The sequence below is a fragment of the Arvicanthis niloticus genome, chromosome 2 (assembly GCF_011762505.2).
Source record: "Arvicanthis niloticus isolate mArvNil1 chromosome 2, mArvNil1.pat.X, whole genome shotgun sequence".
NCBI classification, from domain to species: Eukaryota; Metazoa; Chordata; class Mammalia; order Rodentia; family Muridae; genus Arvicanthis; species Arvicanthis niloticus.
Window position 1 is genome coordinate 114,396,096 of NC_047659.1, and position 12,993 is coordinate 114,409,088.

General features: G+C 41.0%; 1 protein-coding gene and 1 long non-coding RNA gene across 17 annotated transcripts in view; one reads left to right on the plus strand and one right to left on the minus strand.

Annotated features, from left to right (window-relative positions):
- Dzank1 (double zinc ribbon and ankyrin repeat domains 1) overlaps nucleotides 1–12,993 on the minus strand; it is a 56,605-nt gene that overhangs the window by 18,780 nt on the left and 24,832 nt on the right. For 12 of the 16 annotated variants that reach the window (XM_034494911.2, XM_034494910.2, XM_034494913.2 and 9 more), the window contains 3 exons: nucleotides 3,691–3,816; nucleotides 1,900–2,064; nucleotides 362–569 (listed from right to left, as the gene is read on the minus strand). In XM_034494911.2, coding sequence (XP_034350802.1) covers nucleotides 362–569; nucleotides 1,900–2,064; nucleotides 3,691–3,816 — 499 coding nt within the window. The remainder of the gene's footprint in view (nucleotides 1–361; nucleotides 570–1,899; nucleotides 2,065–3,690; nucleotides 3,817–12,993) is intronic. The other 4 variants (XM_076929893.1, XM_076929891.1, XM_076929889.1 and 1 more) reach the window with 1 other exon arrangement.
- Nucleotides 6,537–9,982, plus strand: LOC143441454 (uncharacterized). The gene is made up of 3 exons (XR_013108856.1): nucleotides 6,537–6,623; nucleotides 7,897–7,996; nucleotides 9,840–9,982. It is a non-coding gene; the product is annotated as an uncharacterized LOC143441454 (long non-coding RNA).

Consider the following 12,993-nt stretch of genomic DNA (forward strand, 5'->3'; position numbering starts at 1 on the left):
ACATTATTAACGAGTTTGATGTCATTCAATTGCATGCTTAAGCATAGTTAAAATGGTGAACTTTATACGATGTGAGTTTTAAACACTAAAAAGTCGTAATGGCAGGTGATGACACTGTCTCAGCTTCTCTACCCAGCAGAGGCCCACATGTGTCATGAGACTGATGAACTAGACAGCGGGCTAGGAATTAAAAGTACTAGAGGAGTAAAAGTTTAAGGAAAGGCTACTGTTTGTACAGAGAAAAGGAACACACTCCCAGTCCATAAAAATAAACCTAAAAGGAAGAAAATATGGGAGAAAATATGGGAGGTTCTGTCAGAGAGAGGGTTTTCTCCCATCAGAATCAAGTGCCTCCCCTCACCTCTTCCTGGGCTGACAGCTGTGAGGACCAGCCTGTGGTCACTCATCTTCTCCTGCCTCTGCCTGTGAGAAGCCGCCTCCAGTTCCTTCTTTGCCAGGAGTTTGCCAGATGGGTAGAACAGGCCAGAGGTCTGTGTGCCCATGTCCTTTTTGGACCCAGTGGCAGATGTGGGCAAATGGACATTTAGGGGCTGCCAGGCAGGTCGGGGCTATGAGCAAGAGAGACATTACACTTAAAGATTAGAATATCATTTCATTAAATTTATCTATACTCAGAATATAATTTAAATCAGAATAAAAACACCTAAAAACTTTCTTTGAACTAAAAGTTTTGTTGCTGGGTGGTGGTGGCAGCAGCAGTGGCAGTGGTGGTAACAGTGGTAATGGTGGTGGTGGTGATAATGGTGGCGATGTTCTCTCCACATTGTCTCATCTTCCTGGCTTGTGTCTTTCCCAGCAACACTTTGCTTGACCCATGAAGGTAGCTTGACTCCCCTTGGCCATTTATTGTCCCCAATTCAGTCAATTAATGATGCTTGTATCCTGCCCGGGGCCTGTAAGACTTCTACCTTCTCAGTTCTATAATTCAGTTGAATAGTCTTTACTATGCATATTCAACTGCTAAGATATTCAACTAACATATTCAACTGCTAAGAGCCAATTTCTTTGATGCATCTAAGAAAATCACCATGGAAGGCTGTGTAGTTTGTCTGATGTCACCACATCTTTGAGAGGCACCGTTCACATGGCAGACAATGCATGTTTGTGTATTTGTTAGGATAAATTTCCTGGTAGAGAGAAGCAAATGTCTAAGAATGTACTACAAACAATTCTTAGCAGATGGCAGACAGTATAAGAAAGAACACTTTTTTTTTCCACTTAAACTATGGTGTGAATGGGCCCCAGAGGGCCCCACAAGTATGACTGAGATAAGAGGCATGTGTCCCTCACAAGTGCATGTGCAGTCTCTTAGTTTCCATCAGTGAAGAGAGAAGGTGACTGCTGAAGCATCATGCAACTTAGAGAATCTGTGAAAGCTAACAGGAAAATGGTTGGCCCTGTGTGTCCTGCTCAGTGACAAGCCAGAGGCTACTGGCAAGGAGAAATCTTACACACTTGATGTAAGTTTTCTAAGACACCGCAGAGCAGGGAGGAAGATTCTTGGAAAGCTACTGGAAAAACCCAAGAGAAGGTCATTCTGCCCGGTGCAGAGAGAGTTACTTCTTTCTGGGTCGCTACATCCACTGCCTCGTGCTGTTAGACCTGAATCTCTGGCAGAACAATGCAATTTTAGTTTCTTGATTTTTTTTTTGGGGGGGGGAGAGAAGATTTTACTTTCTACTCTAGGCTAGATTTGAACTTATACAAATATGTAACTTTTGAAAAAAATCATTCAAGCATTTAAAACCTAAATTGAATTTATTTACATGCCTAGTTCAAAGTCCATGTGCAAGGACTTTTACATATTTTGTCTCTGTTCCTCTGGGCTGATTCACGGGGCACACAAAGTCAGAGTTACACCTGAGCAGCAGTTCTTACCTCAGGAAATGGGCGAGGCCCCCCAGCAACTATGGCCAAGCTGCTGTTCATTCTAAATCGTGTTATGGACTTCACGTAAATACCACAGGAGCCACAGAATCGGGCAGTCAGGTGATTGCTGGCCCCACATTTCGGGCAGACAGAGCGGCTAGCAGAAATGCCAAGCTAGAGAACAGAAAATATATGTATGATTTTTAGAGATTTAATTCATCCGTGTGAACTATTCTCACACCATACAATTTCTAGCCATCAAAATAGCATAGGCTCCTGCCTACTGACCTAACAGCTCTACCTCTAGACTTTCTCTTACACGTGGATGAGCACTTAAAGAAACATATCACAGGCTATCTTTTATAGCATTATAGGTACTTACAAATTACTTCTTAAATTTATTTTATGTTCATGTGTGTGTGTGTGTGTGTGTGTGTGTGTGTGTGTGTGTGTATTACAGTGCCTTGGAGGAGGTCAGGGGACAACTTTGGAGAGTTGGTTGTTTCTTTCTACCATGTGGATGACAAGCATTGAATTCAGGACTTCAGGCTTGGTAGAAGGTGCTCCCATCCACTGAGCCATCTTTCCAGCCTGGTAGTGTCAGTCTAGAGGAAACAACTGGGAACAACCTTAGTGTTCATCAGTGGGGGATATCACCTAAATAAGCCATGATGTGTGCACATAAAGTCTATATTATAGACAATGAAATGCAAAGCTACTATAAGAAAGCATGAAGAGGAACTAGCACGGTATATTGTCAGGTGAATAGGCTGGGTCAGTAAGCTCCAGCCTGCTGGGGAACTGAGAGAACACCTGCTTTCTCAGGGGCAGGATTGCTTCTGAGCAGAGGAGCTGCTGGCCAACAGGAAGAAGACAGCCATCACCCTAAGCCTTTATTACTTACATGCTATATCAGATAAACATAGATAATGTGAATGATGTGGCAGATACTACTGATAAAATTACCCATGGCCCGAGGTCAGTATTTCAATTTTGGTCAAGCTTCAAGAAAGGCATATATAGCTAGAGCATGCTAGCCCTTTTTTTTTGTCCTGGGAATACTTTTATTCCTACCCACTGTGTTAAAGCTTGCCTTTAACAACATCAACATGTTGGCAGCCAAAGTACATTTCTTGAAACTAAAAATGGGCCCTCAGACAGAGTTATTAATTTAACAGGTTGGCAAGCCAAAAATGGGTAAGATTCTGCACAGAGCCTTACCAACCTAAGACAGAAGTGCATTGCTTTTGATAATGCATATTCCACAATGGGTAAGGAAGGCATTCTTGTCAGAATGACCTAAGACAGGTTCAGTCTTGTTTATGAAATAAACAAGGGGGAGAGGTGGAGAGCTTTTAGAGCTGCTTGGCAAGAATCTGACATTGGCCAAGGACAAGGAAGTGGGCTTCAGGCAGGAATCTGACATTAGGCTAGAGCAAAGAAGTAATTTCAGGCAGGAATCTAAATCTTAGGCTAGAACAAAGAAGTAATTTCAAACTACTATTTCTATCTCCAAATTCTTGATACAGAAACCATAGGAAGTATTTCCTGCAAGGCAATAGGAAGACCTTGGCAGACTGGGTGCCCAGCACAAAAAGGCTCAGTCTTTTCTGTTGTTAGTGTGGTTGTCTTGTTTTATTTCAAGACAGGGTTTCTCTGTGTAGCTCTGACTGTCCTGGAACTCCTCTGTAGACCAGGACAGCCTCACACTCACAGAGATCTGCCGGCTTTGGCCTCCTGAATACTGGGATTAAAGGTATCCCCACTACCACCTGGTGAGCTCAATCTTAAAGTACGTACCATGGCTCCACACCAGTCACAGAAGGATGCGTCCCAGAGGTTCTGGCAGCCACATCTGGAGCAGGAAATAGTCTCCCCATTTCGAGTGGGTGGATGAGGGACTTCATCTCCATTGCACAGCCACTGCTGAACAAAGTAGCATTGACAGGCAATCAGAACTATATTCTCCAGTTCCCACTCCATCCAAAGAAAAGAATAAAGCCTAAAAATGACAGAAACTAGAACTACAAACCCTCTTTTTGGACAAAAGGAATAAAAGATTCATTTATGTTTTTGTTTGTTTGTTTGCTTGAGACAGAGTCTCTCTCTATAATCCTGGCTATATAGACCAGGCTGGCCTGAAATTCACAGAGATTTTCCTTCCTCTACCTCCTAAGTGCTGGGATTAAAGTTGTGTATCACAAAGCCTAGCCCACATTCACCATTTTTTAAGTTAATATTTTTTGGTGGTTTGAATATGCTTGACCCATAGGGATGCTCCCTCCTTGACTATAATGGCTTAAACCTCTGAATGTGTAAGTCAGTCCCAACTAAATGTTGTCTTAGAAGAGTTGCCTTGGTCATGGTATCTATTCATAGCAACGGAAACTGTAACTAAGACAATATTCCTTCCTGGAAATCACAGGAAGTTGATTAAAAATGGTGCTTCCTGTATGTCTGTAATTTTCTATATCACTGGTATCTCAGGCAGAGCAAGCCAGCTGTTGGTTAATAGAACATTACTGATAACCAAGCTGAGCCATGCAGGGCCAAGACTGAGACTTATCTTTTACCCTTTGCCCTAATGAAATGTTGCTTTACTTTCTATTCTGGGCATGGAAATTATAGGGTAAGGAAAGAGCCACTTTTCTTCTAACTTGCAAGACCACATTTGAGGCTTGAAAGATGACTCAGTAGTTAAAGAGAACATGTCACTCTTTCAGAGGATCCTGGTTCAATTCCCTGCACCCATTTGGTAATTTGCAACTGTCTGTAACTCCAATTCTAGCGGACCTGACTTTCTTCTAACCTCTGAAGACACAAGACACACAAGTGGCATACAGAAATATATGCAGACAAAACACCCATATACATAAATCATAAAATTTAAAAAAAAACTGTAAGAGCCCATTTATACTCCATGTTGTAGAATCTGCAGATCCACACAATAAGTAGTCCAGTGTATACACAGGGCCAGCTGCTAACAGCTTGTTTTGAGCTACTCTTTAACACAGGCATCTCTAGATGGCTCTCTGGGAAGGATGTAAACTATATCACTGTAGTATGTGAACCCTTACTACACTGGGACAATAGTGAGGGAAGCAATGAGGGGAGAAGCTCCAACACCATGAATCTTAGAGGCGAGGCTGCCGCCTGACCAGAGACAACTTTTGCAATGATATGCTGCCTTTCTTCAGATTCCCTTAGCGTGCCAGCTGGGGATGGAATGGGGAAGGCAGACTGTGGAATGTTAGTTCCCTGGCTTCCCAGATTGCCATATCTCCAAAGAAAGTATTATTTCGTGACTCAGTTCCTGTCTCTGGTCCCTGGCTCCAGTATTCTAGTAACACAAGGAATTCTTTTATTGTGAAGAGGAAAATGGTTGTTTCTTGAGAATTTCTGACACTGTTAGGTAGACCTGGGTTAGAACTTTGACTCCTGTTCCTTATTCACTATTGTGTAATGTAACAGCTTTCTGCTTTCCCAATGGGGATGATAGTAAAAGTGGCAGTTCTGTGACTAGATGCAGGCACTGGTCTGTAACCTTATGTCTCATTTTACAGCCTGTTGTCCAGGATTCTACAGTCCTGTCGATTAAACAGTGTCCTCACAGGTCTGCAGTGGGTCTGGGATCTTCAATGCCAAGTGAGTATGAATGCTCAGCTAGGGTCACGCTCTCCACTTCAAGTTTCTCCTCTGGGCTTTCTATTAGGTGCTGACTTATGTACACAAAAGAACCCTAATTCTACATTCCATCCCACTTATGCAATGCCAGTGATCCTGGCACCTAGCTGTCAAATAGTTATTGAATCAATGAATAACAGATCCAATTAATACCCAAGTACATACACTGTCATATATTCCATATGTAATATTAAATATATGGGCAACAACAACAAAATATTTTTCTAAGGACAATTTTCTCTCAAAGATAGTCAATTTAGTTAACTGTATTTGTTATCCAAAAGTAGAACTGTTTTTTTTTTAATAGAAAGGGTTATCATCAGTCCATAACATGGGGAACTGAGGAAGGAGAGGCCACATCAGCCCATAACACAGGAAGCAGAGGAAGGAATATTTCTATGTTCATTAACCCAGTCTCTGTTCAATCAGAGACAGGCATTTTGGGATAATCCAAAAGGCACAATTCTTTGGAAACTTTTGCTTCAGACCTTACATTTCAATTATCTTAATATTAATTTTTCTTTTTTTAAAAAGAAAAAGATTTATTTTTATTTTGTGTGTGTGTGTATAATTTCCTATATGTGTGTTTGTGTACCATGTGCATGCCTTGTGTCAGAAGACATCAGAAGAGGGCACTGGATTCCCTGCAACTGAAATTATGGATGGTCATGAGCCATCGTGTGGGTCTTGACACGGAAACCAGGTTGTCTGCAGGAGCAGTAGATGCTCCTAACTGCTGAGCCACTAAACTAAATGTTGACAGAGATTTTGTCAACGTGGGGTTCTAAACACAAAGCCTTCAGATTTTTTATTGAGAATTGTGGAGGTCTGAATATGCTTGGCCTAGGGTGTTGCACTATTAGAAAGTGTGGCCTTGATGGAGGAAGTGTGTCACTATGGGAGTAGACTTAGAGATTCTCCTCCTAGCAGTCTTCCTGTTTGCATTTGGAACAAGATGTAGAACTCTCAGCTCCTCCAGCACCATGTCTGCCTGCTTACTGCCATGCTTCCCACCATGATGATAATGGACTGAATAAACCTCTGAACAGGTAAGCCAGCCCCAATTAAATGTTGTCCTTTATAATACTTGCCTTGGTCATGGTGTCTCTCCTTAGCAATGGACAAAGACTAACTAAGACACAGATTAAAGTCCCAGTGGGCTTTTAAAGTTGCTTTAAGAAAAGAAAAATGATCATACCCTATCTTATCAATGTTGCTAAACAAAGACACAAAGCTATCACATTGAACATGCATTGCTACTCTCTGCCATTTCTATAAACATTACCATTCTAAAACCTAACTCCTCATAAGCCATTCAGATGCAAACATATCTTTAAAAACATTCAACTTTGGGGTCCTGGAGACATGTTTTAGCAGTTAAGAGCATTAGTTGCTTTTGCGGAAGACCAGAGTTTGATTCTCAGCACCCACATGGTGGCTCACAATTACCTGTATCTCCAGCTCCAGGGGATTCACTGATCTCTTCTGACATCCATGGTCATCAGACATACACATGGTGCATATGCATGCATGCATGCAGGCAAGACACTTATAAAAACAAATTTGTATTGCTCTTAAACAGTTTTGTTGACAGATGAAAACCAGAAATGGAAGAATCATATCATTGACAGTTAATATAATTGACTTAACATGTGTTACTTTTGATAAGAAGTCCAGCAAACCAACGGAAAGAATGGGAGGTGGGAAGAAGGAAGGGATGAAAATTCTCTTATATTATTTCTGCAGGCTCTTGCTTTTATAATCTAGGATAGCTCCAAACTCACAATCTTCCTGCTTCAGTTTTCCAAGCATCAGGATTATAGAAGTGTGACCTCACACTTAGAGTTTCATGTGTCCCATGGTGGCTTCAAATTGAGAATGACCTTAAACATGGTTTATGTAGTGCTTTGACTCAAACACAAAGGTCCAGGAATACTGGGCAAACAGTTTACCAAATGAGCTATCTCTAGCCAAAACTTAAATCTTTTGATGAGAAATTTACTTGAGTCTATAAGAACGTCCACTCCAAGAAGGATTTCCATGAGTGTCATCATTTTCTACAGTTATGCCTTCATAACCTCACTGTCATTCCCTCAGGTGCCATTGAAAATGACAGTGTAATTTTATGATGACAGAATTCTAAAAATTTAAGCCCACATTACCAGGCAGCTACAAATACAAGATCCGCCCAATTTACAACGGATATGATGTGGGAATAATGTGTGGATGTTCTGCTTAATTTTGCCAGTCTCATTACCTATTTCCACAGTTGGTTCTGGAAATCCAGCTATGGAACAGGGGTGGTTTTTTTTAAACCTACAGACTTTCCTTTAGATGGCAATGACAAAAGACTGCACAGCTATAAAATCTGTTCCTGATGCATGAAGGCTCTGGAGAGTGGACACGTACACACATGTGGGAGGTGAGTTATGCAAATTTAGTTCCAGTCTTAGCCTTTAGCTTTGGGCTGTGAGCACAGCACACAACACATGCCAAGTGGGAGGTAAAGGGCAGGGGGTGAGGGGGACCAGAAAACTAAAGTTGAATGCAAGCACTCTTTTTGCTCCTTCCTTTCTTGAACTGTTTAAGGCAGAGGTTATGATATCTTTACAAGGTGTGCAATGCATAGGTGCAGGATATGTGTAACTATAGTAGGAAGAATGAGGTCGGGGGAATCTGACCTACCTAATGGCATTCTTTCGTTACCACTTTAATATGCCTAGCAAAATACATGATCCAAATACTAGGATCGGAATCACATGTGGAGGGGTTTCTCCACATAGGAACATTCAACAAATCTTAATCATTAAGAATAATGTATACAGTGGGCTGGAGGGATAGCACTGAGGTAAAAAGCACTGAGTGTTCTCCCAGGAGACCTAGGTTCAGCACCCACAAGGCAGACCTAGGGGATCCATAGCCCTGTTCTGGTTTCTGCAGGCACTGCATGCGTGTACTGCACATGCATTCAGCAAATACTCAAACTCATAAACAATAAAATCTAGAAAAAATTAATGTGTGCAATGGTCAAATCTCTATCACTGACCATATGTATCACCTCCTTTACTTATTCTTTTTGGAAGGTAAGAACACAACATTTAGTCTTTTGGAAAGATTCAAAGACACAGTAATGACGATCAAAAACACAGGTGAAAAGAATTAACTGGTCATTATGATGTACAAAAGAGCTATTGACTGTATCTTCAAAAGCATAGTTAAATGTCTCCCTAAACCACCACCTAACAGTCTGTGGGTTTTCATTTGTTCTGTTTTGTTTTTATGATGTCTTCACATCATGAATGCAAATGAGATCATTCAGTATCTGACTCTGTGCCTGGCTTATTTCACACTGAGCAGAATGTCTCTATGTTACAGGCGAAAGGAGTTCATTCATTCCTTTTAAAGGCAGGATGGTACTCTACTTAGTATGCATGCCATGTTTTCTTTATCTGTTCCTTCCTAATAAAGTCAGGTTGATGTTGTGTAGTGGCTACTGTGAACTGCAATGATCAGGGGATGCAGCTATCTCTTTGACACACTGATATTTTCTCTGGGTATATATGCAGTAGTAAGACTGCTGGATCACATGATAATATAGTTTTAAATTTTAGAGGTACCTCCAGACTGTTTTCCATATGTTTATATTAATCTACATTTCCATCTATAGTGTATAAGCGTTCTTCTTTTTCCACAGACTTACCAACATTTGTTATTTTTGTCTTTTTGATAAAAGCTATTATAACTGGAGTGAGGCAATATCTCATTTTAAAAGTTACTTTATTTGTATTTGTGTGTGTGTGTGTGTGTGTGTGTGTGTGCGTGTGCGCACGCGCATCCACACATGCTTACCATGAGGGCACAGGGAGGTCAGAGGACAACTTTGGGAGTTGGTTTTGTCCTTCTACACTAGGATCCAGGGGTCAAACTTAGGTTGTGAAGCTTGCACATCAAGTTTTTTTTTTTTTTTTTTTACCTGCTGAGCCACCTCCCTGGCCTCTAGCTGATGGTTAGTGGTGTTGAACATTTTTCAAATACTTATAGGCTATTTGTAACACTTTTTAGAATATCTATTTGAGTCCTTTGTTCATATTTTGGCCACCTTTTGTCGTGGAGTTGTTTTAGTCTGTCAATATTGGGGTGGTAACTCCTGGGGAAATGTAGTTTGAGAGTCTTTTTTCCACTCTGCTGATCCCTTTGCTGTGCAGACTTGTCTTCCTTTTATGCAGCCCTGTTTGTCTATTTCTACCTTTGTTACTATATTTTAGGGTCATGGCCGAAATGTCATCACTAGAAAATGTTCTGGGGGCTGGAGAGATGGTCAGAGGTTAAGAGCACTGACTGCTCTTCCAGAGGTCCTGAGTTCAATTCCCAGCAACCACGTGGTGGCTCACAACCATCTATAATGGGATCGGATGCCCTCTTCTGCTGTGCCTGAAGGCAGTAACAGCGACAGTGTACTCACATATACAAAATAAATAAATCTTAAAAAAAAAAAAAAGAAAAGAAAATGTTCTGAGGTTTCCTTCATTTCTTCTAGTAGCTTTGTAGTTTCAAGTCTTAGGTTTCAAATCTTTAGTTCATTTTTAATTGATTGCTGTACACACAAGGGGCCAGTTCCATTCTTCTGGAGGCTGACATCTGGTTTTCTTAGCACAATTTATTAAAGACATTGTCCTTTCCTCATTTTATGTTCTTGGAATCTTTGTCCAAAATCAACTGGTGGGGGCCTAGGAAGATGGCTCAGAGGTTAAGAGAGTTGCTTTCCAGAGGACCCCAGTTCAATTTCCAGCTCACAACCATCTGTAACTCCAGTCCAAGGATATCCAGTACCATCTTCAGGCCTTTGAGGACACCAGGCATACACATGGTGCACAGACATACATGATGACAAAAGACTCATATACATGTTCTAAGTAAATAATACAAAAATACAAAACAATAAGTAAATAAATAACAAACAAGTTTTGAGTGTCTTCTTCCATCCTGCTGATCCTGAGACAGAGTCTTGCTGTATAGACAAGGCTGGGATGGAATTCATGCTTCTCCTGCCTAACCCTACTGCTGGCTTGTTACCATGCTCAGATTTTCTTCTATTTCTTTTATTGACGCTTTGAACTTTTCATTTTTTTATGTTTATATTTAAATTATTTACTACCTCTTCTTCAAAAGTTGCTAGAAGAAATAGAAAAACAACAACAACAACAACAACAACAAAACAAATCAAAACCAAAAGCAAACAAATGGAAAACCCAGCAGAGCATGTGGGTACATACATCCTAAACTGAAAATGTGAAGAAAAAAGAAAGTCCAGACATGGCGACATACACCTTTATCCCACTTAGTCAGGAAGCTGAAGCACAGATCCCTGTGAGCTTGGTCAACATAGTGAGTTCCAGGCCAGCCAGGGTTACACAATGAGGCCCTGTCTTAAAAAAAAAAAAAAAAAAAATTAAACAAGTGAACAAATAGTAAAAAAAGAAATTTGAAAAAGGAGGATCAAATTAAAATTAAAGCAAAAAGAAGAAAATAATAAAAAGCAAAATAAAACCATTGGACTGAGTGCAGGGTCCCTGATGGAGGAGTTAGAGAAGGGACTGAAGGAACTGAGGGGGTTTGCAGCCCTGTGAGGAGAGCAACAGTGTCAACTGGCCAGAACCTCCAGAGCTCCCGGGGACTGGACCACCAACCAAAGAGTACACATGGAGGGACCCATGGCTCTGGCGAAATATGAGGCAGAGGATGGCCTTGTTGGATATCAGTGGGACAGCCCTTGGGCCTGTGGGAGTTCGATGCCCCAGTGTAGGGGAATGCAAGGGTGGGTGGGTGGGGTAGCACCCTCACAGAAGCAGGGGTGGGGGGATGGGATAGGGAGTTTCTGGAGAGGAGACCTGGTAAGGAGGATAACGTTTGAAATGTAAATAAAGAAAATATCAAATAAAAGAAAAAAATAAACAAAACAAAAATCCCAAATCAGGATGCAAAATGTGAGGACTTTAAAAAGACCATAAAGTTCACACATCTGTGGCCTGATGGGAGGATGGGACAGGGCACCTATACTATCGAGATAAAAGAGAAGCATCTAACCACAGACCCCATGGACAGTAAAAGGTGATGTCATAAGGTAGCACGTATGGTGTCTTGGAAAGGAGTGATATTATAGGGTTCAATGTATGATAATGCCTGTACTGGTATAAAAGATGGAATTGAAGACAGAAATAAATGGAAAGCTATCCTATGATCAGGTATCAGAATTATCACAGATTAACATGTCTGCAGTGGAGGTCAGAGGATAATTGGGGATAATTCTCTCCTACTATCAAGTCCATGGAACTCAGGTTGCCAAGCTTCTGTGGCAAGTACTTATCTGCTGGGACATCCTGCAGCCCTATTTTGTATTTTATGATGGATTTCTCCTCTCACTGTATGTCTTACTTCTCTTACTAACATCAACTGTTGGGGGCCCGTGCAGAAGGAAGGCAGCAGCTTTAGAACTCACAGAATGCGGTCCAATGGTTCGCACAACCGAGATGGGTGAGCCTCAGGGAGGCAGGGCCCAGAGGACCATGTGTCCCGAGGACTTCATGCTCTTATGGAGTTTGGCTCTGCTTGTTGGTCTCCCAGTCTTCTCATCCCTCATAATCTGTGCAGTGTGGGAAAACTCTAAGGGTTTCCAGCCCCTCACTGGAGTGTCATTGGCACTTACGATAATAGAAACTGATCTTTTCCAGGTATTGCTTGCTGCTGGAGCAGATCAATGATTCAACAACCACCCTCAGAAAGAACTTAGAGATGGAGACTGTTAGTGAAGTTAACGTGTTTTTCTTAGCGGCTTGGATGTAGAAAATCTTGGGGGACGATTTACAGTTCAGAAAGGTACCCTCTTGATAGTTGAGCCTGGGAGTTTTAAGGTCAGGGAATAAGAGCAATGGCACCCTGACCAGTACGAGCGCTGATGTGACTTTCTTCCTGAAGCTGGGCTGGTGACTGAGGTGATGACTAATTACTTGTACCCATCTTTCCCCTTTCCTTCTTGATATGATTTAATAAAACTGTTAATGAGTATTGATGCGCACCTTGTGGATTTAAAGTAAAAGTGACTGGTGTTTAGATAAAAGTTTAGATTTGTGATTCTAAAATCTCTTAAGATTTTTATGAGTATTTTTTAAAGATAAATAATAGGATTATTGATCCTTTCTTTGTAACTGCAAATTACAGCCTGCGAAGAGAACTTGCTGAGAGAATATCTTGCTTATTTATACTTTGTTAACCTATAACAAGTTACTTAAACATAAATGTACATGGGTCCTTGGGACTAATTTGTTTTTTTCACCTGTAATATGTAAAACATTTAATCATGTAAGGGTATTGGGGAACATGCTGGTTTTTTTTTTTTTTTTTTTTTTTTTTACCTATACACTT